This window comes from Periplaneta americana, chromosome 4, assembly GCF_040183065.1.
Source record: "Periplaneta americana isolate PAMFEO1 chromosome 4, P.americana_PAMFEO1_priV1, whole genome shotgun sequence".
NCBI classification, from domain to species: domain Eukaryota; kingdom Metazoa; phylum Arthropoda; class Insecta; order Blattodea; family Blattidae; genus Periplaneta; species Periplaneta americana.
Genome location: NC_091120.1, coordinates 14016231 through 14040610, shown reverse-complemented (window position 1 = coordinate 14040610; position 24380 = coordinate 14016231). Strand labels below are relative to the sequence as shown.

Below are 24380 nucleotides of genomic sequence, written 5' to 3'. Positions count from 1 at the left end.
GATGTATACACTTTTTGAAATACTATTTCACAGCAAAGAAATGAGATAGAAATACAATTTTTGCGGTTTATGATTCAGAAGGCAGTGGAAAGCATGGACACATGTTCATCTGTTTGTATTGAAATGTTATTGAAAAGTGGAGAATGTTGTTGAGGTTCAACGACGTTGGAGGGTTGAATTTGGAACATAATCACCAAAAATCAGAGACAAATTATTTGAAGTCGACTGAACGGTGCACGATGTGTTGAAAGGGCGATGCAGAAGAAAGAGAGGTTCCACCGATAACGAGAATGTTGATGCAATCATGCAGGCTTTTGCACAATTCCCAAAGAAGATTGAGGCAATGTTCTCGTGAGATTGGTGTCAACAAATCCAGTGTTCATCGAATTTTGCGAGCTCAAAGATGGAAGCCTTACATTCCGAGGCTTGACCACGCTCTAAATGAGGACAACCCAGATAGGCGACTGGGATTTTGTGAGTGGTTCTTGAATATGTGTGATGAAAGGGAAGATTTTCAATACTTAATTGTTTGGTCAGATGAAGCCACATTTAAACTTACACTATTAACCGGCACAATTGTGTGACCTGGACTAACGAAAATCCACACATCTTTAAGAAAAGGCCGTCAATCTTCCATGAGTAACAGTATGGTGTGTTCTGTCTTCCAGAGGAATAATTGGGCCGTATTTCGTCGAAGGGAGTGTCACGGGTGAGAAATACCTGTAATGTTGGAAACCACGATTCCACATCTTAATGACCTCTTTGAGAATGAAAATGAGTTTTAGTTTCAACAAGACGGGGCTCCAGCTCACTTTCATGTCAATGTGAGGAATTTTCTCCATCGCACACTCAATCAGAGATGGATAGAACGAAGAGGAAGTGCTGTGGAGTTCCCAACTCGATCTCCGGATTTAACCCCTCCAGACTGCTATCTATGAGGAGGTCTAAAGGACACAGTGTACGCTATAAAACCATGACCACTGGAGGAACTGAGAGTTCAGATTGAACATGCCTGTAATGATATTCCATTAGCAACAATCCAGTTGGTATGTCGCTCTGTTGTACGTCGTTGATGGGAATGTAATGTGGCGATAGGGGGTCATTTTGAACATGTATGGGCTTAAGGAATACAAAACCGCAAAAATTGTATTTGTCTCATCTCGTTGCTGAGAAATACTGTTTCAAAATGTGTATACATCAATTTGGGACAGTCCACATCTTTGCAGTAACGGTTAGCGCGTCTGCCCGCGAAACCAGGTGGCCCGGGTTCGATTCCCGGTTGGGGCAAGTTACCTAGTTGAGGTTTTCTCTGTGGTTTTCCCTCAACCCAATATGAGCAAATGCTGTGCAACTATTGGTGCTGGACTCCGGACTCATTTCACCGGCATTATCACCATCTCATTCAGACGTTAAATAACCTAAGATGTTGACAAAGCGTCGTAAAATAACCTACTAAAATAAAATAAAGAAAATTGGGAGACACTGTATTCACACATAAAAGTACATATTCAAAATACCACCTATACGCTGACGACTTACAACTTTACATTCATTCCCGAACTTGTACAATCAATGACTCTGTGACCAGAATTAATGAAGATCTAACATCTGTAGCTCAATGGGCGCAAAAATTTGGACTCAGACTAAACCCAGACAAATCACAAGCTATAATAATGGGCCACCAACGAGCATTAAACAAAATAGATCTAGCCACTGTATCAAATACAAAAATAAATAATACTACAATTACATATAGTAAGACAGTAAAAAATTTAGGGGTATATTTAGATTCAAATTTAAATTTTCAAAGTCATGTGACCTACATATGTAAGAAAACTTTTTCCATAATTCATTCCCTCAAACACTTAACCAATGTTTTACCCCTCAGCCTTAAAAAGAACCTGATCCAAACTTTAGTGATGCCCCACTTCGATTATTGCGATTCTTTATTCACGAATCTAAATACTGATCTCGCCCATAGACTACAGCGTGTTCACAATATCTGCGTTCGTTTCGTTTGTAACATTAGAAAATTCGATCATGTAACACCGTCACTAGAATTGTTGTCTTGGAGTCCACTTAAAGAAAGAAGATTCTTCAACTCTCTCTTATTACTATTTAAAATCATCCACACCTCCACACCCTCTTACCTAGCATCTCGTTTTATTTACCTTTCACTACCTCGAACCCGGAACATGTACCTTCTCTCTATTCCTCTACACAGAACATCCTTCTACTCATCATCTTTCAGCATATCTATTCCACGCCACTGGAATTCTCTCCCTGACCACGTCAGAGACTGTCGGATAATATCAAAATTCAAATTTAAATTAAAAAATCACATTCTAGTTCGTGGAATTGTTTGTTGAACACATGCCAGGTTGCGCAACTTCACCTTAACCCATGACATATAGTAAATATTGTAACTATGCTGTTGTAAAATTGAAAATTAATATGTAATGTATTTATTATTATTATTATTATTATTATTGCTACTATTATTATTATTATTGTCAGTTATCAATATCGTCATTGCTATCTCTGTTTTCTTTCTTTTCGTTGTATTAGCTCGATGAGAGCACTATAATGTACTTTTGACTCTGTTGACCCTCTATAGGGTTTTAACTTAATTTGTATCATTTTCATCAGTGTTTGTATTTCTTTTTTGTATTTATATGTGCTATCTGGTAGGATGGAAGAGAAGGCCTTATGGCCTTAATCCTGTCAGATTAAATAAAATTATTATTATTATTATTATTATTATTATTACATGCACAATGAAAAAATATTGATTCATTATGACCTCTGGAACCTATACCTTGCTTAGCAAAATGTTACTTATATCAAATAAATATTGTCGATTTTTGTTAACAAGATACTAAGATCTTTGTGTGAAATAGAAAGCTGTGCCACTATTGATTCTGTAGGATTCTTCATATTTGTCCACTTCGCCGTTTGTTATCACTTGTATGCAATAATAACAGATGCACCTACACTTACACCAGCGGTCATCAGCACAATGTACCCTCGGGCTAGCGTGTCTTACCCGCGAATAAGAGACTGCACTACGATGCATCCGTGGCTGCTGGCGGATATGCTCTCTCCCTCTTCCTGCTGCACGACGAGGCATATTACGATGCACTGCTTACCCGTTACCCATTTCAGTAAGTTCTGACGACCACTGACTTAACCATTATCCGTAATGAATAATTTCAAGGTAAAAATTGTTCCGGGGCCGGGTATCGATCCCGGGACCTCTGGTTGAACGTACCAGCGCTCTGCCAACTGAGCTACCCGGGAACTCCACCCGACACCGTCTCAACTTTTCCCTTTATATCCACACAACTCGCGTGGGCTGACGAAACGCCACGCACGCACACGCACACGCACACGCGTGCTCGCGATTCAAGATGCGTAATTTGCAACTCCATCTGATAGTGTTGCCTACTCATTGTTTTTTTTTATAGTCAACTCCTCAAAATTCTACGTATTTCTGGGGTAACAAATTCTTTCAATAGCTTCTTAAGAAATGGCTATCCAAATAACCACAGCAGAAAATCGAAAACTTCTTTCCGTACTAAACCTGTCTGAAATGCTGAGAAATTGATTTCCACCAAATCTTAACATTGAAGTTTTCACATAGTAACATCTTAGTATTCTTAAAGTTCAAAAGAAAATTCTAGCACAAATATAATTAATAACTCAAAAAATTAATAGTCCATTTTACGGCATACACCACGTAATTCTCAACACTACATACAAAGCATTATACACTTCACGTTATGGTATCTCGTAAAATTCGTTCTTTGTTTTACTGTTTACACCAAATTTATGCACTATGCTTCACACGTATTTTGAAGCGACAAAAAACTTATCCATCATAATTATCAGACAATAACGTATTTATGAAGGTTAAACCAGCTTACTTTGGAGTTATCAACTAGACTATACATAGACACAAAGTGAAGAGAAACGTCCATGTTTCACTTCCATACAATTATGATAATACTACGAATCAGTACCTTGTAGAGTGTTATTTGAGTCCTCCAACTGACACTTCGGTCTCAGACCAGGGGTAATACCGCATGATATGCTTTATTAGCTGTTTGAATTCTGCTTTTGATTTCCTCCATTTCTCCATTCCTATCTGTGAGTATTACACCTAGATATTTAAATTTGTGGACTACGTCTATAGAGTTACTGCTTATTTGAATTTTGTCTATTGGATTATTTTTTCTTTTTGTTTGAATTAAACCTTTGGGTTTTATTTCCATTTATATTCAAGCCAATTTCGTTTCCAGACTATTTTCAGTTAAAGACAAAATAATCCGGCTACTCGTCTGAAGATTTAGAGTATATGAAAATGTCCTCTGAATGGAGTACCAGTCCATCGATGAACGAGTTTAGTGGTGGGGCTGCCACCATAAGGCCTCGAAACAGGCATGCTTTTCTATCTGGTGTGCTCCCATAGCCGGGGGGAGGGGGGGACTCTCACTCTTATCCTCTTCAGTTTGCTTATAATCAAAGATAACACTGTCCTGAGGCCACGATCAAATATGATCTAAAACTGTCGTTAATAGGTTAAAAACAATAGTATTGCACAGGTAAATGCTTTTAACTACCTCAGTTGCTGCAACTCGTACATAAATTCCACAAATGTAGACATCAAATTAGCCAAATTTTAGCAACTTTCAAGTAAAATGAAATCGGCATTATTTAAAAAAAGTCCACCTACAGACAATTTTGAGTAATTTTACAAAGTAATGGCAATTCTAACTTTATTACATACCTCAGAAACATGAGTCTCAACAATGAGAATAGAAGAAATGAGACTACTAACACCTTTGAAAGAACATACCCTTAACTACCAGTATAATCCTTGTGGAAAGAGAGACCTTGGATGACCGAGAAAACGGTGGTCAGAGCAGCTTTCAATCTGAAGAAGAACACGCCAGGAGCCTAATCCAAGATAGTTAATGATGACAATGACAAAATAACATTGCTTTGCAACACTGCAGTTGGATGCATGGACATTTACAGACGAAATGTGTATAATTACTATATTTGATAAAGACCATGTGTTAAGAAAAACATATCAGCACTTTTCATTAAATCTGCTTCTAACTTATAGCACCTAGAATCTCAATAAATCATTGAAGACATTTAAGTACAAACACCTAACATTTTACAAGTGATGTTTATAATGCAATACGAGATGTTTCGTCAGAGTCAAAATTAAAATTTAAGATAAAGATACACTGCTGGTCAAAAAAAAAAAAAAAACCGACACCTCATATTTTTGGTCTCAACTACATTATTTTTACACTTCGAATGGAATTTTGATACTGCATATGAATCATTAGTTATGACTATGTAGAAAACAAGTCCACACCTGTGGAGTAACGGTTGGCACATCTAGCCGCGAAACCAGGTGACCCGGATTTGATTCCTGGTTGGGGCAAGTTACCTGGTTGAGGTTTTTTCCGGGGTTTTCCCTCAACCCAATATGAGCAAATGCTGGTTAACTTTCGGTGTTGGACACTGGACTCATTTTACCGGCATCACCTTCATCTCATTCAGACACTTAAATAACCTAAGCTGTTGATAAAGCGTCGTAAATGTTATGTTTTATTTAACGACGCTCGCAACTGCAGAGGTTATATCAGCGTCGCTGGATGTGCCGGAATTTTGTCCCACAGGAGTTCTTTTACATGCCAGTAAATCTACCGACATGAGCCTGTCGCATTTAAGCACACTTAAATGCCATCGACCTGGCCTGGGATCGAACCCGCAACCTTGGGCATAGAAGGCCAGCAAAAGCGTCGTAAAATAACCTACTAAAATAAAAAATAAAATAAATAAAATATAGAAAACAAAAGAATAAACATTTAAAATTTTTTTTAATTTGTTTGATAACTAAATTACACTAAATTAACATGGTTTCTGTCTTTGTTATTTTTTTCTGGCGTCTTCTTCTCCTTCCTCCGATTTTTATTTTCAATATCGTGCATTTCCTCCTCAGGCTCTAATAATGTCTCCCAAGTGATGAGGCATGCTGTGGATAACGACAGCAATCTCTTCTTGATCGATATTCCTCCATTCTGACAGAGTTTCTCGGAGATCTTCCATTTTTTTCCAGAGGTGCTTCTCCTCTCCGAATTTGCCTGCCAAGATATATATCCCCACACAATCTCTATGGGGTTCACGTCTGCACTGCGTGCTGGCCATTGCAGGGTGTAATCTGCCACAATTCTTGCAGTGTGTGCACGAGCATTATCATGCATCAGCTGGAAATTATCATCTATAAAAGGAGCATATGAAATGACATGTTCTTCTAGACTTTCTGCGATGTATCTGGCCACTGTTATTGATCCATTATCAATAACCAACTCGGTACTGATACCTACTCATACCATTATAGAGCCTCCGTTGAAAGGTCTTCTCTGTGCAATAACACACTGTGCATACCGCTCTCCACGCCTCCGCCATACTTTCTCTCGTTCATCTGGGGAATGTAGACTGAATCACGACTCGTCTGCGAATAACACAGAACTCCAGTCTTCATTTGTCCAACGGATGTGCTGACGTGCAAAATGCAAGCAGGCTATTTGATGTTCTGGGAACAATTCTGGCCCAGTAGTGTCTTCTGGAGTTAAATCCATGAGCATTTAACCTTCTTCTGACTGTTCTGGCAGAAACATTTACACCCCTCAACAATTGATGCTGGTGTAAAGTGATCACAGAGCACTGATAACACAATAAATCAGTCATCCTGTGCATTTGTGGCATGTGGTCATCCTGATCCAGCTCTTCTGATGTACTCACCTGTCTCCTCAAATCATTTGATAATATTATATACAGTACTATGAGCTGTACTCAAAATGTTAGCGACACAGCATATGCTATAGTCTTCTTGCCTTAAAGCAATAGCTCTAATAACTTCTTCCGGAGACATTGCTTGTTTCTTTAGAATATGATGACCTTTTAACAGATTTCGACTGTTCAACTACGAAACATTTGAGGAATGCTTCAGAAATCTTAAAAATCTATTAGGACATTACAACTAACGGTCGCTTCATTCAATTTTGTTTACATTGTAACATCACTGAATTTTTGGGAGCGGTCTTTTTTTTTTCTACATACTCTTAGCTAATGATCCATATGCAATATCAAAATTCAATATTCGAAGTGTAAAATACAGTTGAGCCTATGTTTATCATGGCGTCTGTGCTGAAGAATTCTAGCCATATGTCTTCTCTTTTCTGTACTATTTTTTGCAGAACCTTCCTCTCGTTCTCCTCAGTTGGCAGTAGATACTGATGTCTTTCAGTATATCTTCTAAGAAGAAGGGATCTCCAGCAGTACATATACAAGTCTTGATAGGATGAATTTTGAGACACTAGGACAGCTTTCAAATATTGAGCTTTTACTTGTTCTAGGTCAGGCCTGGGCAGTATTAACTCGAGTCACTGCAGATCACCCCTTAACTCCCCACTCCACCTTCCCCAGCTGAGACAATTATGTTTTGGTGCGGTAAGAGCAGAGAGGACAGATTCTACCAGGCTTTTACGAACTTTCGGCTCTCGCTGGTCGCCTAAAATCCACCATTGATGCACAGAGCCTTACTCTGTGTTTATTTATAAGGTGGTGTAACCAAAAAGGAAATGGGCGGTGGTTTCTTTATCCCTTTCACTTCCCCTCTTATGTCCAGAGCTGTTCTAGATGGTTTTCAGATCATTTCTCGTTCATTTTGAAAAGTTAGATTTATTCCAGTATTACTATAGGGATGATTTTTTTTCTGAATAATGTTATTGTAGTTTGTAGCAACAACTGTTTGTTTTTACTGTCGTATATTGCTTTCCTTGCTGCTATGGTTCTTCCTATGACATGGATGCTGTACGATGTATTTGTTGTGTATAGTGTGACACCTAGATATTTGAAGGAGTTAACTATTTCTAAGGGCTTGTTCTTATATCTTCTGCTGCAACCTTTCCTCTCTTTCTAAATATAATCTGAACACTTCCTCCTTTTAACGAGAAGCTCATTTTTGTCTGCCCAGCTGGATAGGAACTTTAGGGCGTTTTGTAGGTAGTTCCTTTCAGTCAATGCTAGTATCATATCGCCTGCATACATGCATATGGCAGTTTCTTTTTAACTTGTTTGTAGTTCTTCTATGAGGTTTGTGGTAGCGATGTTAAAAAGTAATAGACTGGCTGGGTCTCCCTGCAGTTCACCATTAGGTAATTTCATAGAAGTAGTGTAATAGGTACAAAGGCACGAAGCACATCTTAATGACATCATGCTTGACATGCTACAATCTATGCTAAAGAATACAAGAAAGACACTTTAAATTATTTTCCAAAATATTGTTAATAATTAAGACATAGGCTACTATAGTATTGAAATATGTGAAGTACACAAATTTCGGTAATCTATTAGCACATCTTTTACATAATATGTCGTTTTTCTGCTAGCCTAACCTCAATGGAAGTACACTAAAGTGATATCAAAAATTTTTCCTTGCATTTTTAACTAGCCTATGTCCTGATTGTACCTAGGCAGTGTAAAATATTAGCATGGCAACTAAAACTTACGATTAAACAAAGCCTGCATGGTATATTAAAAAAACAAGGTACAATAAAAATGTAAGGAAAACGTTGTTAACATAGTCTGCCGAGTTATCTCTATGGTAGCATATCTGCCTCCAGACTAGCTGGCCTGGGTTCGATTCCCGGCGGGGTCAGATAATTTTTATCTCGGGACTAGGAGATATAGAGGTGCACAACTTCTAATCACTAAATTGTGGACCAATAATTATGCCTGAGTTAAATCCCAAATCTTTCCGTAATGCATATGAAGGGAAGGCATATGTCACTGTTGATAATGATTCGTCCGTCGGATTGGGACATTAAGCCTGGCAGCCCCCTTGGTGCTATTCGACGTGCCGGCACTGGGTTTCCTCTTCTCACCATCATCATCCTCAGCCATTCCCTACATTACACTTACACGAATACTTAACATACACTCACTCCAGTACACGACATAACTCTTCACAGATACACATCATGCATAACATGGCCCGCTGAAGAGGTGTGCAATTCGAAAATGGGTCACAGTTCTGCCATCCATCCGCAGTATGCGGAACCCAAATCACGTAGTGAAGTAGGTAGGTAAAAAGAAACGCGCGCGCGCACGCACGCACGCACGCACGCACACACACAGAGTTTTTAATGCCACTGTACTTTTCTTTGTGTATTAATTGGTTTGACTAAACCAGCGCTAAGGTAGTTCCTTTCCTATTCCTTGCACATACGAATCTGTGATAGACTAGATTTGGTTAGTTTAGGCTTTTAGTATGCCTTGTATATACGATCACCTACAGCTCCACAGAAAATTCATTATAAATTCAACGATTTTCACTTTCGAAATCACCGGAACTACCTCAGCGCTAGTTTCATCATAGGTTTTTTTTTTCTAAGTGTCGTGGGGATTTGGGAGCGACAGTGTACAATTGGAGGGCGGTAGCTCCCCCAATAAATACAAAATTACATCCCAATTAGATTGAAATATAACTAAGCTTAATACATTCATTACTTTGTTAGGATTGTTTGATCACTTCTCGACTGTCAAAGGTATCACCTGGGTTTTACTTTCCTTGTGCTAGTTTCGCTTATCCTTCTCCTGGGATATGAAAAATGTAATATAGGCCTATATTTCCATGTCTACTGCATATTATTATGATAGCAATTTAAGACGTGTCCTCCCACACAAAATCACTCGTTTATACTCTTATCCACAGCAGTTGGTATTTAGTACCGTTTCTATAAAATTACCCACCCTTAGTCTGTGTGATACTTTCAAGTTCTGAGAAAGTGTCGTAGGCTAGAATACTGCGTAGGTTACTGTCCTGGTCATTAGGTTTGAGCGTTGTGTGATGTTTTCAAGTTTTGCGACGAGCTATTCCCTGTTGAACATAACGAAGGTTTGAACTAGTCCACGAAAACACAGCAGTTTAGCTTTTGGTCTTCGCAGTGCGTCTTCTATGTCTCTTAATAGGTTTGTTATTGCATGAATGGTGCTTCGCCCTTGACGAAAGCTAAACTGTTCCTCTGGGATTACGTGGTCTGTTTCACGTATAAGTCTGGTGTCGAGGAGTTTTGTGAAGACTTTAAAAAAGTTACTCTTAGTAAACATATTGTTATCTTATTGAAAACTTGAACTCCCTGAACCGACTTCTCAAATCTATATCATTACTTTAATACTTCCTTCAAAAGAACTGTCGTCTGATTAACATTCAATAGCCTTAATGGAATAAACGCAACTTTAGCAAAGCTAATAAAGTTAAATTTTCATTAAATCTCATTGGCCTTCATTCTGAATTATCAACACAGTATACACAGATAAATTCTAGTATAAATTGAAATCTGTTTTAATTTTTTAACAAGATAAGTTTGAATAACATACATTATACGAAAACCACACACATTCGAATAAATTCCCCCGATTTCAATTTTGCAATCTCATAGAACAACACTAACCTTAAAAACAAAAACAAAAAAAAAACACTTGTTCAAATCTGCAAAACGTTTTAATTCCTAAATATTTGATGCACGTTCTGCATTGAAGTAGTATTACCGTAAAATATTAATCAATGGCAAAGGAAAACAACCGAATTCTATGGGAAATAAGAGACCTAGACAAAGATTTGTGAACAGCTGACATTTGGCAGTAGCAGACATCTCGCATGCTGCCAAACTCTAACACTGCTGAAAAATTTAAACATTGTTCAAAATTTCAGACCCTGGACGAAACGTTACACTTCATCATTTAAAAAGGTTTACATGTTCCTCTAGCACGCATTCTCATAATCTTCTCATTACTAAAATAAAAGGCCAAATAGTTAACTTCCAATAGGAACAAATTGCAAGATGGCGTTGTTCCACGGCTTCAACTACTCATGTAGTTTTTCTTGAAACAAAACAAGTATTCTGTAATGCTCTCACCTGTGAATTGGTGTTCGTGTCTTCAATAATTTTATCCGTTTCCATACTAATCATTGCTTTTGTGCACACTAGCTAAAATATGTACTAAATAGAAGACACTCACTAACACTCGCATTCACAGGAAGTCAATACCTTAATTTGTGATGTGACGTCATTGACCTGTATAGATAGCGCTACGAGAACGGAAGACAGGTGTGCCAACATTGATATTATTTCATGTAAACTTTTTATATACATCGTTATTTTTCCACGCTTAACAGCACTTTTACAGTTTATATGCACCTAAAAGTATCATTTAACATGAGTATTATGTAATGTTATGCATGTGCCGAAATAAAACTTCATATTCTGTAAAGTTACTAGTAGTTGGTAGTATTGGAAGACAAAAGACGACGGATCTCGCGAAAATAATAATGGTAGAACGTGGAGCAAGTATGATGACAGATGCTAAACCTATGTTTTCGAAATATAATATGTCAGACTTCAAGGTATTCGGTAAGAAAATACTTGGAGCTGGATTAAATTATAAGTAAGTAATTAGAAAAATATCCACGAGTATTTGTCATGAACTTAATTTCAATTTTTATCGTTACTATTTGACAACGTGTTTAATTTCTAGATCGTTGCTATCGGAGAAAGGGCTTCTAAACCCAGAGAAACCAACAATTTTCTTGAAGCCTACATCGTCTTACATCGTACAGGGTCAGAATATTGAAGTAAGTTGTTTCATGAATTTAATTTGAGCTTTTATCGTTACTTTTAGATAATGTGTTTAATTTTTAGATCGTTACTCTCAGAGAAAGGGCTTCTAAACTCAGAGAAACCAACAATTTCCTTGAAACCTACATCGTACTGGGTCAGAATCATGGATAAGTCTCGGCCCCGGAACAATTTTTCCCTTGAAATTATTCAAGTCTGCTTCACAGGGAGCTTTACCTGAAAGTCAGATTTGCATAATATATACGTCACCGTAGGTACGTTAACAGAAAATCACAATTCTAATCACACAGAGTTTGTGTGCCCTCAAAGTTGAGTTTCTGGCACCTTGTTAGCTCACTTGAGTTGTGTATATATAAAGGGAAAAATGGTACGGTGTCGAGTGTAGTTCCTGGGTAGCTCAGTCGGTAGAGCAATCGTACGCTAAGCGAAGGGTCCCGGGATCAATACCCGGCCCCGAAACAATTTTTCCCTTGAAAAAATGTTAAATGTATTATGCTTAAATGTTTTAGGTGCCTGAAGACTTCGAAATAATTCAAGAAGTGGAATTAGGTGTGGTGATTGGTAAACATTGTAAGAAGGTTTCCGAGCATGAAGCTATGGAGTATATTGCAGGCTACTGTTTGGCTTTAGATATGACAAATGGTACAGTAATGGTAAGTCTTTTAATTTTTGCTATAGTTTTGCAAAGCTATGGCAGCTTCAGATATCAAGAAGTACAATTTAAAAATATTATTGCAAAAGATTTCAATATGGAAATTTCTGTGGAAAATGCAAAATAATAGCATTTCATGGCAAATATCCTGTACGAAGCAAAATTTTCATTGATGCTAAAGTTTTAGAACAAGTTAACAGATTTAAATACTTAAACTGTAATACAGAGCTAATATTATCATACGTACCAGAAAAGAGCAGCCAGCCACACCCTGTGTGGTTTCTGCCGCGCGCTAACCATTTCTCCCGCGCAATCGAGCTCCAGTAGCCGTATGGCATTCAGTGTGCTTAAAAGTCGTGTAATGAAACTCTCGATTCTTCAAGTGTACAATGTTAGTGTATAAAGTTTAGTGATTATTGTGTATTTATGTAATGTCTAGCAACAAATTCTCACTGTATGAACGTGTGTATGTACAATACATACATAAAAGGAAGAGTCCACACCTGTGGAGTAACGGTCAGCGCGTCTGGCCGTGAAACCAGGTGGCCCGGATTCGAATCCCGGTCGGGGCAAGTTACCTGGTTGAGGTTTTTTCTGGGGTTTTCCCTCTACCCAATACGAGCAAATGCAAGGTAACTTTCGGTGCTGGACCCCGGACTCATTTCTCCGGCATTATCACCTTCATTTCATTCGGATGCTAAATAACCTAGATGTTGATACAGCGTCGTAAAATAACCCAATAAAATAAAAAAAAAAATAAAAGGAAGAAGATCATGTGCGGAAACAAGACGAAAATTTCGAATAAAGTTACCAAACAGACCTGTGTCTTCTGCCAAAACAATTAGACGATTTCCTAAAAGATTTAAAGAAACAGGCTCAGTGAAGAATCGAAAATCAAGCAGAAAAGTAGTTAACGATTGTCAGTTCATTTTCAACAAGATTCCGCCACTGCTCATACAGCTGCCGTGTCAATGAGGGAATTGAGGCGTATTTTGAGTATGAGACTAATCAGTAATAATTTGTGGTCTCCACGAAGCCCAGATATAGCACCCAGTGACTTTTATTTATGGGGAACACTAAAAGGTAGGGTTTATAGGAAAAATTCTCATTCTATAAATGAATTAAAAGACTGTTATATGAGAATAAATCCAAGCTATCAATGATGTGGAACTTCAGAGTGTTGTTTATTCGTTTATCAGAAAATGTCACTTGTGGCAGCAAACGGGGGCCATTTCAGTAACGACTGTGAGCAGATAAGTTCAAATTATTGAACATTTATTGTTAGTACTGTTATATATTGGAGAAGCACCAGAGAAATGGTTATGTGCTCAGCGGAAACCATGCAGGGTGCGGCTGACCATTCTTTTCTGGGACGTATGATAATAATAGCTCTGTATCTCATATGAACAAGAAGAAAATATAAATTTCAGAACCAGTCACAGGAATTAATTCAATTTTAAAGCCTATTCTAGACCAGTGCCATACAAGATTAAGTGTATACAATATCGGAATATGTATGATAAGAACTTTCTTGTGTTAAATTTTAACGTACCTTGTTAACATGTTTCGACCTATTTTCGGTCATCTTCGGAACTGGTCGTTGTTGGTCTTGGTGCCTCTTGTTTCCTGTGTGGGTGCGTTCGTATTGTAGAGTCAAAGAGTGTGTGTGTTTTGAAATTGAGTTGTGTGTTGAGAATATCGTTGGGGTGTGTTTTCGTGTGTCTGTATATTTCATATTGTTCTAGTGTGTTGAGTTTCTGGCTTTTTGGTTGGATGTGCAGTATTTCCATGTCTGTGTTGATGTCTCTGTAGGTGTGGTTGACATTTGTGATGTGTTCTGCATATGTGGAGGTGTTTTGTAATTTTGTTATGGCTGTGATGTGTTCTTTGTAACGTGTTTGAAATGATTTGCCTGTCTGTCCTATGTAGAAGTTGTTGCAAGTGTTACATTTGAGTTTGTGTACACCTGTGTGGTTGTATTTGTTTGTGTTGAGATGTTTTTGTAGGGTGTTATTTGTTCTGTATGTGATGCACATCCAACCAAAAAGCCAGAAACTCAACACACTAGAACAATATGAAATATACAGACACACGAAAACACACCCCAATGATATTCTCAACACACAACTCAATTTCAAAACACACACACTTTTGACTCTACACTACGAATGCGCCCACACAGGAAACAAGAGGCGCCAAGACCAACAACGACCAGTTCCGAAGATGACTGAAAATAGGTCGAAACATGTTAACAAGGTACGTTAAAATTTAATACAAGAAAGTTCTTATCATACATATTCCGAAGTGATACAGTGTTAAAAGTTGTGTAATCAAGATGTGTACAATATCTTTACATGTGTATTGACAAATGAAATTTGGGTCCACCCAAAAACTGGAAAAATGAGATAGGCTTGAAAATCTGAAGACAGAACGGAACAGATGGACTAATTCAAGAAGTTGAAATTGATGTTTCGATTAATTTATTGGTATATGAAGCCACTGGTGTGGCCGAGGAGTTAACAAGCTGTACTAACACTCTGAAGCAACATATTATGGGTTCGAACTTGCTTGGACTGATTTACCTGGTTGTGTTGTCCCCCCTTCCCTGCCCTGACATTTTCAGTCACTGTATTGTGAATATTACATAATTCAATGGTGAATACTTGAATTCATTTCGTCAAAATATCATCTTGCTATCACTAATTATTATTATTAATTCCTTCATTCTAGATAACTTCAAAGTTGATGCAGCATCATGAACTAACCAATTTAAAAATAGCCTACTGTGTATTGATTTTGTATTGGGTTGATGCATAAGTTCATAGCGTTTTTTTCGCTGTGACAAGGCTTTTATTTGAGATGAATAGAAGAAATTAACTAGTAATATATTTGCCTGTGTTATCTATGACTCTCTGCCAACACTAGGGTAGTTTTTTGATTTCGCATCTGAAGAAATCTACTGGTTTGGAATTAAAGAAGTCGTCAAGCTAAGTTTGTAAAGTATGTTCGTTATCAAAGGAGTTGCATTGAAGATTGTTGAATAGAGAACAGAAAAGGTGGAAATCTGAGGACACAAGATCAGGAGGATATGAGGAATGTGGAATCACCTCCCAACCAAGCTCCTGGATAACTGCTTTTGTCATGTTAGCAGAATACGGGCGTACATTATCGTGTTGTAGTAGCACTTGATAAAGTCTTCTTCTCGGTCATTTTTCTTGGCCGTAAGACATCTGAGTTGTTGGCAATAAATCTCAGCAGTTACAGTTACATTCCTGGAAAGTAATTTGTAGTACACAATATTTTGTTTTCTCACCAGATGCATAATATCATTTTCTGTGAATGGCTCCAACTTTTGTACATGGTATTGTGTGTTGAAGTGACAGAACCATTTTCTTGCAGTGCTTTCTCTGATGGCATTCTCCCTGTACACAACACAAATGTTTCGAGCTGCCTTTGCTCCTCTATTAAATTTAAATAGATGAATACCTTGATCGGAAGTGTTTGTTTTTTTTTTTTTTTTTCACTTGGCACTCCATCTTCTTCAGCCACAAATAGCACAAACTTTCTTCAAATCCTCAAAATTCAAGACGTATTTACGAGCACAAAATACTAAAAACAAATGACAAATGATAAACAATCTCCTAGCAACGCATTGTTGTGATGACAAAAACGCTACAAACTTACATATCAACCTAATAGTTACAGTATATTAATATAAATTTGGGATGGTAGTGTCACAGTTAAGAGATTTTTTCCAATGATCTAATCCTTCCAGCCGCACTACAGCCATCAGGTTTACTCAGCCTCTAACAGAAATGTGTACCAGGGATATTGTTGCTAATGTTGATTGTCTGTAAAGGTGGAATACTTAACCTTCATGGTTTGTCATGGGGATAATTTTACTTTTACTGTTAATATAAATTGTCCCACACTGTGGCGTCGCGGTCTAAGGCATCCCGCCTAGGACTCGCGTTACGGAATGCGCGCTGGTTCGAGTCCTCATGGGGGAAGAAATTTTCTCATGAAATTTCGGCCAGTGTATGGGACCGGTGCCCACCCAGCATCGTGATGCATTTGGGGAGCTGCGATGGATAGCGAAAATCTGGTTTCGCAAACCAGCTGTAATAGCTGGAGGAATCATCGTGCTAACCACACGATACCTCCATTCTGGTTGGATGATCGTCCACCTCTGCTTCGGCATGTGGACCAGCAGCCGGTCAGTCTTGGCCCTTCAAAGGGCTGTAGTGCCATGGATTAATATAAATTAGAAGGGCTCATTACTATTCTTCAATTTCAGATATTAGGTACATTTTCTATTTTTAAATAGTGAATATCAGTTAAATCTTCATTGTTTTTTTCTCTACAATTTCAGAAAGAATCACAATCCCAAGGTCTGCCATGGTGCTTAGCAAAAGGTTTTGACACTGCTTGCCCTGTGAGCGCATTTGTACCTCTGGAGAAGATTCCAGATCCTAACAACATCCGAATTTGGTCTAAAGTAAATGGAAAACTGCGACAGGATTCCAACACCTCAGACATGATGTTTGGTGTTACTTATCTAGTTAGTTATATATCCCAGTTTATGACTTTAGAACCAGGTGACCTCATTATAACTGGCTCTCCACCAGGAATGTGCCCTGTTGTTGATGGTGACGTAATTGAGGCAGGTTTAGGAGATATCCTTACTGTTAAATTTTCTGTGACTGGCAAACAGCAAGACTAATCTGCAAATAGCAGTGGGTATTTTATACATTCCTTATAGGGTAAAGGTTGGCAATATTGTGATAACTTATAATAAAACGCAATATTCTTCACAACGAAATTTAATAATATAACTTACCACCAGCGTAGCTCAGTCGACAGAGGCACTTGCCTTCTGATCCAGAGTTGCACTCAGGCATGGGTTCGATTCCTGTTTGGGCTGTTCGCTCACCTAATTTTACTACACTTCCATTTTTTCTTGAAGCGTGTACATTTGCTCATGTATGTATGACTGTGATAGACCTCTGTCACGATATTGCTAAGCTTTACTCTAAATATCTTCATCTTTTATGCCATATTTATAAACGTGGGGCCAAACTCAAGGTTGTGATCGTGTTTATACGTATACTTGAAAATATTTACAGAAATGTGCATTATTTCAAAGTTGGAGCCATTAATATATTTTATAAAATATATACATTTTTATCAGTCAATCTTCTTAATGTATCCAGCTGTTTGCCGACAACATAAAGTCCACTGTAGTCTATTCAGTTGTTGTTTTTCACGAGAAATGAGGGGTATTTTGATCGGTGTTCATTATAGATGCCTGTTGCTAGTAGCCAGAGTTGGGGTGTAGTCAGTATATACTGCAGGGCTGTGTCTTCTGCAACTGGTACTGATGATTTTAATTTACTTCTTTTGTGGTTTATGGATGGACAGTATAGAAGAATGTGTTCCAGATCTTCATCATGATTATTACACCACAGACAAGTAGGATTATCAGAAATGTGAAATTGGTGTAGGTACAATTGAGTGACAATGTGACCTGTTCTGGCTCTTGTTAAAAATGTTTGAACATGTCTGGGCAAGTTTTTGTACATTTTCAGGTCATTTGGTTTCTTTTTTACAGACTGTAAAATTTTTCCTTTGTCAGAAGAGAGCCAATTGTTGATCCATAGGTTTGTAAAATGAGACTTTACTGAAACAAAAGCACTGGATAGAGATATCACTTGAAGAGGTCTTGGTTGCAAATATGTTGCCTGTTTTGCAATATTATCGACTTTCTCGTTTCCAGGTATACCACAATGACTAGGTATCCATTGAAATTTTCCTTTTGGAGTTCTTATATACATTTTTATCTGACAAAGGAAAGATAGTCCGCAGCACAGGAATTGTGGAAAGCATATTTATACAAGCAAAGAAAAACAAGAGCATCACAAATCAGAAATGGAACATAACTGTCTTGCAAAATATTTATATAAAATAGGAATTTGAAAATTTTCTACATGCAGTTTGTACTCTGTACAAAAGCAAACAAATTTCAAGAATGAAATACAAAACTCTGAACATTAATCAAATGGTGGGAAATTTCTCGAAAATTTTATGTTGGGCTGCTAGAATGCAAATAATCTGAAACTACAAGTCTGATATTTTTCGAAAACAACAAACAACAGTTATAGTCCCGTCGCTCTAATTTCCGGCAGCCAATCGCATTGCAGGTCGGTTACATTTAAACGTGTGCGTCTTGTGATTTGCTGATTCATTTCTTAAGGCTCGATAAATAGTTAATATAATCGTCCACCATTTTAGCTCCTTCGTTGGCGTTTGCAGAAAGCACATGAAGACGTTATTTGCCGCTCAATTATTTGCTGAATTACGTTGTGTTTGATTTATTATCATAGGAGCCACGACATGATAATGTTTAACGGTGTGGCAAATAGATTCCTTGTATGGTAGCTCGGCAACGTAAGAACAAAAATGGCGAACGATACTACCTACCTAGACTTTATAGAGCCTTCACTTCCTAAGACGTAAGCAAAGAAGCAGAATCACGCTGGAAATAACAGCATCGGGACTATAAATATTTATTGATTTCATTCCCTTAAATGAAACATGACGAACAGTATAAGTTGTAGTTCATGATAACAATCATACTAACAACGGAACTGATATGAGCTCATATCAAAATCTCTTCTCAAACTGCACAAACAGATTTCCACAGCAGATATAAAAAATTAGCTATCCATTCATCCTCTTTGAATGCATATGCTCTCTATGTACCAGGCTGAATGAGCACTATGAACTCACAGTCAACAGTGCATGTTATAAATTTAAGTATTACATTATAGAATCAAAGCTGGCTTAACTGAAGTTCAAAATTTTTGTTGTGAAAATTGTAATAAATTGACTTAATTCGTTCTTCCCATATAGTCAAGTGCTAATTCAGAAGTTATTAAATGTCATTTCACTTGTATGTTTTTTCTGATATATGCGTTGTTTTCTTCAGATGTCCATAAAAACGTACAAATGAAGTTTTACTATAATTGGTATAGGCAGTTATTCTTTATTTGTAACTGCTGTCAAGATCTAAGAATGTGTACAGTTTGAAGGAAGGATGGGGAGTTTTCAGTATGAGCTCATTAACAGTTCCCGACTAAGAAAAGTTTGTCAAACAACATTATTTGTACTTTTCCTGGAGCATGGAATGTAACATAAAATATTTTAGTGAGAAAGATATAAAAATTGATCAAACATCTGCTGACGTTTTTTTAAATAATAAAAATTTCTTTAGAAATCCTGACCTTCGATAACAGAAATCAGTAACCTCGTCAGTTTTTAGAGGTCAGGTATGTGAAAAATTTATATTCTCTTTACTTGAATTTTTATGAATTTGATAGTACTAGAATTATTATTTGTTTAAAATTACCGACTGTGAATAACTTCTGTAATTTAAACAAAAATTGCACATTCAAATTTAATATTCTTGCTACAGTTAAGGACTAAGGTATATGACAACAAATAATTCTATATATACTATAGTATTTTATGTACTGAGTGTGTAGAAAGTTACGCCCGATTTTGAATGTAAGAAGTATTATTTATTTGTTAGTTGAAATGAACCATAACCATGACAGAGTAATTCTACTCACAATAAAAACAGTTTCACAAAATAATAACAATACTAATTATACTAATCCTTGTACACAGGTATGCTTGCATGGATAGAAATGAGGCATAACTTTGTACACACCCGGTATATATGAATAAATGTGCTGTAATTATTATTCTGTGATAATTTTTCTGTGAAGTACAACCCAGAAATTTGTTATCATGACACATTATATAAACCGAACAAAATTACTGTATTTACTGTGTCCTTTACTGTTAATTGAAGCTAAGAGATTTATCATATAATCATACTGTACTTGTCCTATTTGATTGACAAATTTGGCATCTAGTAAAAGGTGATTATTACATTAAGTCATTAACTAATAGATGTCATAGTGGATGTTGTGCTCTGAGGCCAAAGCAGAAGCATACAACCTCGTTATTGATGATATGAAGTATATTAAATTTTTATTTGAGAAAGCAGGGTACAGTATTTGTCGGTGTAAGACTTTAAAAATAGGCCTTAAATTAGGTATAGTATACAACGAAAGTGAAACCATGCACACTCCCTTTGTTCCCTTCCTGTGTCTTTGTGGGTGGATTTTCAGAGTTTTGAAAGGTTAGTGAATTATCATCATCATATTATCCTTTCAATTTTAGTTCCCCTCCCTCCCCTAAGAAATTTGCTTTAATTTTTGGGTTTCATCGTATACAAAGGAGAACTGTCTTATACACCAACAAATATGGTAATGTTTTCTTGCATTTTGTTAAACTATTAAAGTTGGATTATTTATGTAACATATTGTTATAATTTTTATATCTTTATTATCTTGTTGGGATTATACATAATTTTATTTTGATGTTTATGTGGAATAAGTGATACAATTTCTAAGGGATTAGCCATATTCAGATCAATTTTGTACAGTATTACTGTTAACATTTCTATTTTGATAATAAACTTTATTGCTTAAAATGCGACTTCTTTTCTTTTGTTATACAACATTCTATTCATAAAGCAAAAATAAAAGAATGAATAAATTGAAATAAAACAACACTTTTGTTAATTTAAACATCCAATTCCTATTTTACCTCCGGATAATTTTACCTTAATGGTGTCTCAGTGAAACATACAGCAGAGTCCGTATAGGTCAGTTTCTATCTGATGCTTTTCCAATTCACTGCAGGCTAAAGCAGGGAGATGCACTATCACCTTTACTTTTTAACTTCGCTCTAGAATATGCCATTAGGAAAGTTCAGGATAACAGGCAGGGTTTGGAATTGAACGGGTTACATCAGCTTCTTGTCTATGCGGATGACGTGAATATGTTAGGAGAAAATACACAAACGATTAGGGAAAACACGGAAATTTTACTTGAAGCAAGTAGAGCGATCGGTTTGGAAGTAAATCCTGAAAAGACAAAGTATATGATTATGTCTCGTGACCAGAATATTGTACGAAATGGAAATATAAAAATTGGAGATTTATTCTTCGAAGAGGTGGAAAAATTCAAATATCTTGGAGCAACAGTAACAAATATAAATGACACTCGGGAGGAAATTAAACGCAGAATAAATATGGGAAATGCGTGTTATTATTCGGTTGAGAGGCTCTTATCATCCAGTCTGCTGTCCAAAAATCTGAAAGTTAGAATTTATAAAACAGTTATATTACCGGTTCTTCTGTATGGTTGTGAAACTTGGACTCTCACTCTGAGAGAGGAACATAGGTTCAGGGTGTTTGAGAATAAGGTGCTTAGGAAAATATTTTGGGCTAAGCGGGATGAAGTTACAGAATGGAGAAAGTTACACAACACAGAACTGCACGCATTGTATTCTTCACCTGACATAATTAGGAACATTAAATCCAGACGTTTGAGATGGGCAGGGCATGTAGCACATATGGGCGAATCCAGAAATGCATATAGAGTGTTAGTTGGGAGACCGGAGGGAAAAAGACCTTTAGGGAGGCCGAGACGTAGATGGGAGGATAATATTAAATTGGATTTGAGGGAAGTGGGGTATGATGATAGAGACTGGATTAATCTTGCACAGGATAGGGACCGCTGGCGGGCTTATGTGAGGGCGGCAATGAACCTTCGGGTTCCTTAAAAGCCATTTGTAAGTAAGGTACTCATTTCATATTGGAGTGAAAATGGCAAGTTGTAGCCGACTTAAGTGAACACCATATTTTAACGTTTTGGTGGCTACTTCATTCACACACCACCCCCAGAATGTCTGGAGGACCACACCTGCTGTTGGTCGACGGGTCCATTGGACCTAGCTGGCAGATCTTGTTGATCACCATGATTGTTTGGCCAAGCACCTGCATAGAATTGGAATATGTCAGTCCCCTAACTGCCCATTGTGCAACTCAAACCAAGAAATGGATTCGGAACACCTCAAAATCTGTGCTTCGGTGGCTGGCCATGATAATATCTTTGAAAAATATTGGAGTGCAAGAGGTCAAATGAATTTATTGTCAAACGCCTGGCATTAGAAAACAACATCATCCAATTCCTCCATCCCAGCAACCCTTCCTTCGTGTTAATGTTATGTTGACAAAGTGGAATTGGGAAATTATCGAATATCCACAAAATATAAGCCCATGAGATCACATGTTCTCAATAATTAAAGAATCACTGCTAGACAACCACTTTCAGAGAAGAGATGAAATACTGTCTTAGAACAGTCTGAGAACTACCACAAGTGATAAGGCTGATGGTTTACATCGTCTTCTGTGAATTTAACAGTATATGCCTAAAATCTCAAATGTTAAAATCTTCTTAAATCTCTTAAAAATTACAACTCTTCGAAACTGGCATCAAGCACTTCTATCCCTCATCACAACATATTTATACTCATCCTCCTATACTGTAGAAATACCTCGCCTCTAAAATTCGTTACCTAATGATGTCAGGGACTGTCAAACTTTATCACAATTCAAAATTAAATTGGAAAATTTTGTCTTCATGGTTTTTAGGTGTTGCTAGAACTATTGATTCGTGTTTTTTTTTACTCTCGATTAAAATTGCAAGTTTCTTGTTTATATTCGTTAATTAGTTAGGATATAATTAATTATTATACTTAATCACTCATCTAAAGTTTGTGTGGCTCTACTTTGTTTATAATTTTTCTTTTTATTTCTATTATTGTATTTGTATTCCTGGTGATGTGGAAGAGAAGCCGTGATGGCTTTAACTACACCAGAATAAATAAATATTGTATTAATTTTCGAATGCCCGAGTATGTACAAACAGAGGGTATTTAGGAACTAAGTAAATGTGTTGTGGACGAAAATAACTTCTTTATCCTATGTCTACTTCGATATTGCTTTAACACAAAATACAGGTGAGTTAGTTTCAGCCCATGCTAGAAACCTGTGATTGATTCTCAGCAGATCCTGCTACATCAAATCCACTATTTCTTCATTTCGTAATTTCTTTCACCACTGCATTGAAACAGCCTCCTTAAATTCTTGAAAATCACAACATCAAAGTCATACAGTTTCCGCATATTCAAACTGAAAGTAGCCTGTATAAATTTGGGATATATTTCAGTCCAGCCAAATGCTGTTCACCTATGTCAAGGAGTGTATGAGTAAGATAGGACAGTGTTTTTTTTTTTTTATTCTTTCAAACTTCTGAATGAAACATTATGTATTTAAGGTTTAACAGCATTATGATTAATTTTAGTAGATAATTTGTCTCATCACTGATAATGTTATTTCAGTCTTGTTCTGGAAACAGTGCCTATCTTCAGCGGCGGTTCCTCTATATGAGCACAGAAGCACGTGAACACCTTAAAAACCAACAATAATCATACGTATTACTATATTAATATTATTACCAGTACATCTAATCTATTACTTTCCAATGTGCAATGACGTTTTGTCGAGAGAATGTTCCGTTCGTATATCGTGTGTCTTTAAATCTCCATTGGAGTGGTTGACAGCAGCTCGCACAATTTTTCTCTAGCAGGGTGGAATAGCCTGAGGCGAGAATATTTTCTGGTTTGGTACAATGGTTACAATAGTTCTGGCTCGCACAGGTCTTAACGTGCTAATGACAGAGAAAGAGAGATACTCTATCTCCCTTGGGTCTGGCATCCTGTTCCTTTCTCCCTCTTTCCTCGTTTTCTCTCTTTACTCTTTCTTTTCAAAATACCGTTACGCATGGGAGCTGATTCTGTTGTCTTTTGTTCAGCAAAGTAAGGCAAATACAAGCTGCATTGGCGTGTACTGAAAGTTGAAACAGTAACATTTCAAGTTTGGAGACAGACGTGTGTGAAATTGTGGGTGTGTTAAATTAAAAGAGGATTAAAACATTCCTCCGTAACACCAGGACAGAAGACCGATTAAGTACATTGGCTATGTTGGCAGTGGAAAAAAAACTTGTTAACAAGATTAGAGACTTCAA

The 24380-nt window shown here is 37.0% G+C and overlaps 2 protein-coding genes across 4 annotated transcripts in view; one reads left to right on the top strand and one right to left on the bottom strand.

Annotated features, from left to right (window-relative positions):
* slmb (beta-transducin repeat containing E3 ubiquitin protein ligase slmb) overlaps nt 1-11146 on the bottom strand; it is a 203026-nt gene extending 191880 nt beyond the window's left edge. For all 3 annotated transcript variants that reach the window (XM_069822840.1, XM_069822842.1, XM_069822841.1), the window contains exon 1: nt 11004-11146. In XM_069822840.1, the coding sequence (XP_069678941.1) occupies nt 11004-11057 (54 nt within the window). In that variant the 5' untranslated portion in view covers nt 11058-11146. The remainder of the gene's footprint in view (nt 1-11003) is intronic.
* A 229-nt stretch (nt 11147-11375) lies between these two features.
* Nucleotides 11376-20938, top strand: LOC138697528 (oxaloacetate tautomerase FAHD1, mitochondrial-like). Its single transcript, XM_069822844.1, has 4 exons — nt 11376-11532; nt 11623-11719; nt 12233-12376; nt 16748-20938. The coding sequence occupies exons 1-4, from the start codon at nt 11417-11419 to the stop codon at nt 17096-17098; spliced, it is 708 nt and encodes a 235-aa protein (XP_069678945.1). The 5' UTR covers nt 11376-11416; the 3' UTR covers nt 17099-20938.
* The last annotated feature ends 3442 nt before the right edge of the window (nt 20939-24380 follow it).

Coding starts and splice junctions, on each gene's coding strand:
- LOC138697528 (XM_069822844.1), top strand. CDS start 11,417: ATGGTAGAACGTGGAGCAAGTATGATGACAGATGCTAAACCTATGTTT. Junction 11,533..11,622: donor GGAGCTGGATTAAATTATAA/GTAAGTAATTAG, acceptor TTTAATTTCTAG/ATCGTTGCTATCGGAGAAAG. Junction 11,720..12,232: donor TACAGGGTCAGAATATTGAA/GTAAGTTGTTTC, acceptor TAAATGTTTTAG/GTGCCTGAAGACTTCGAAAT.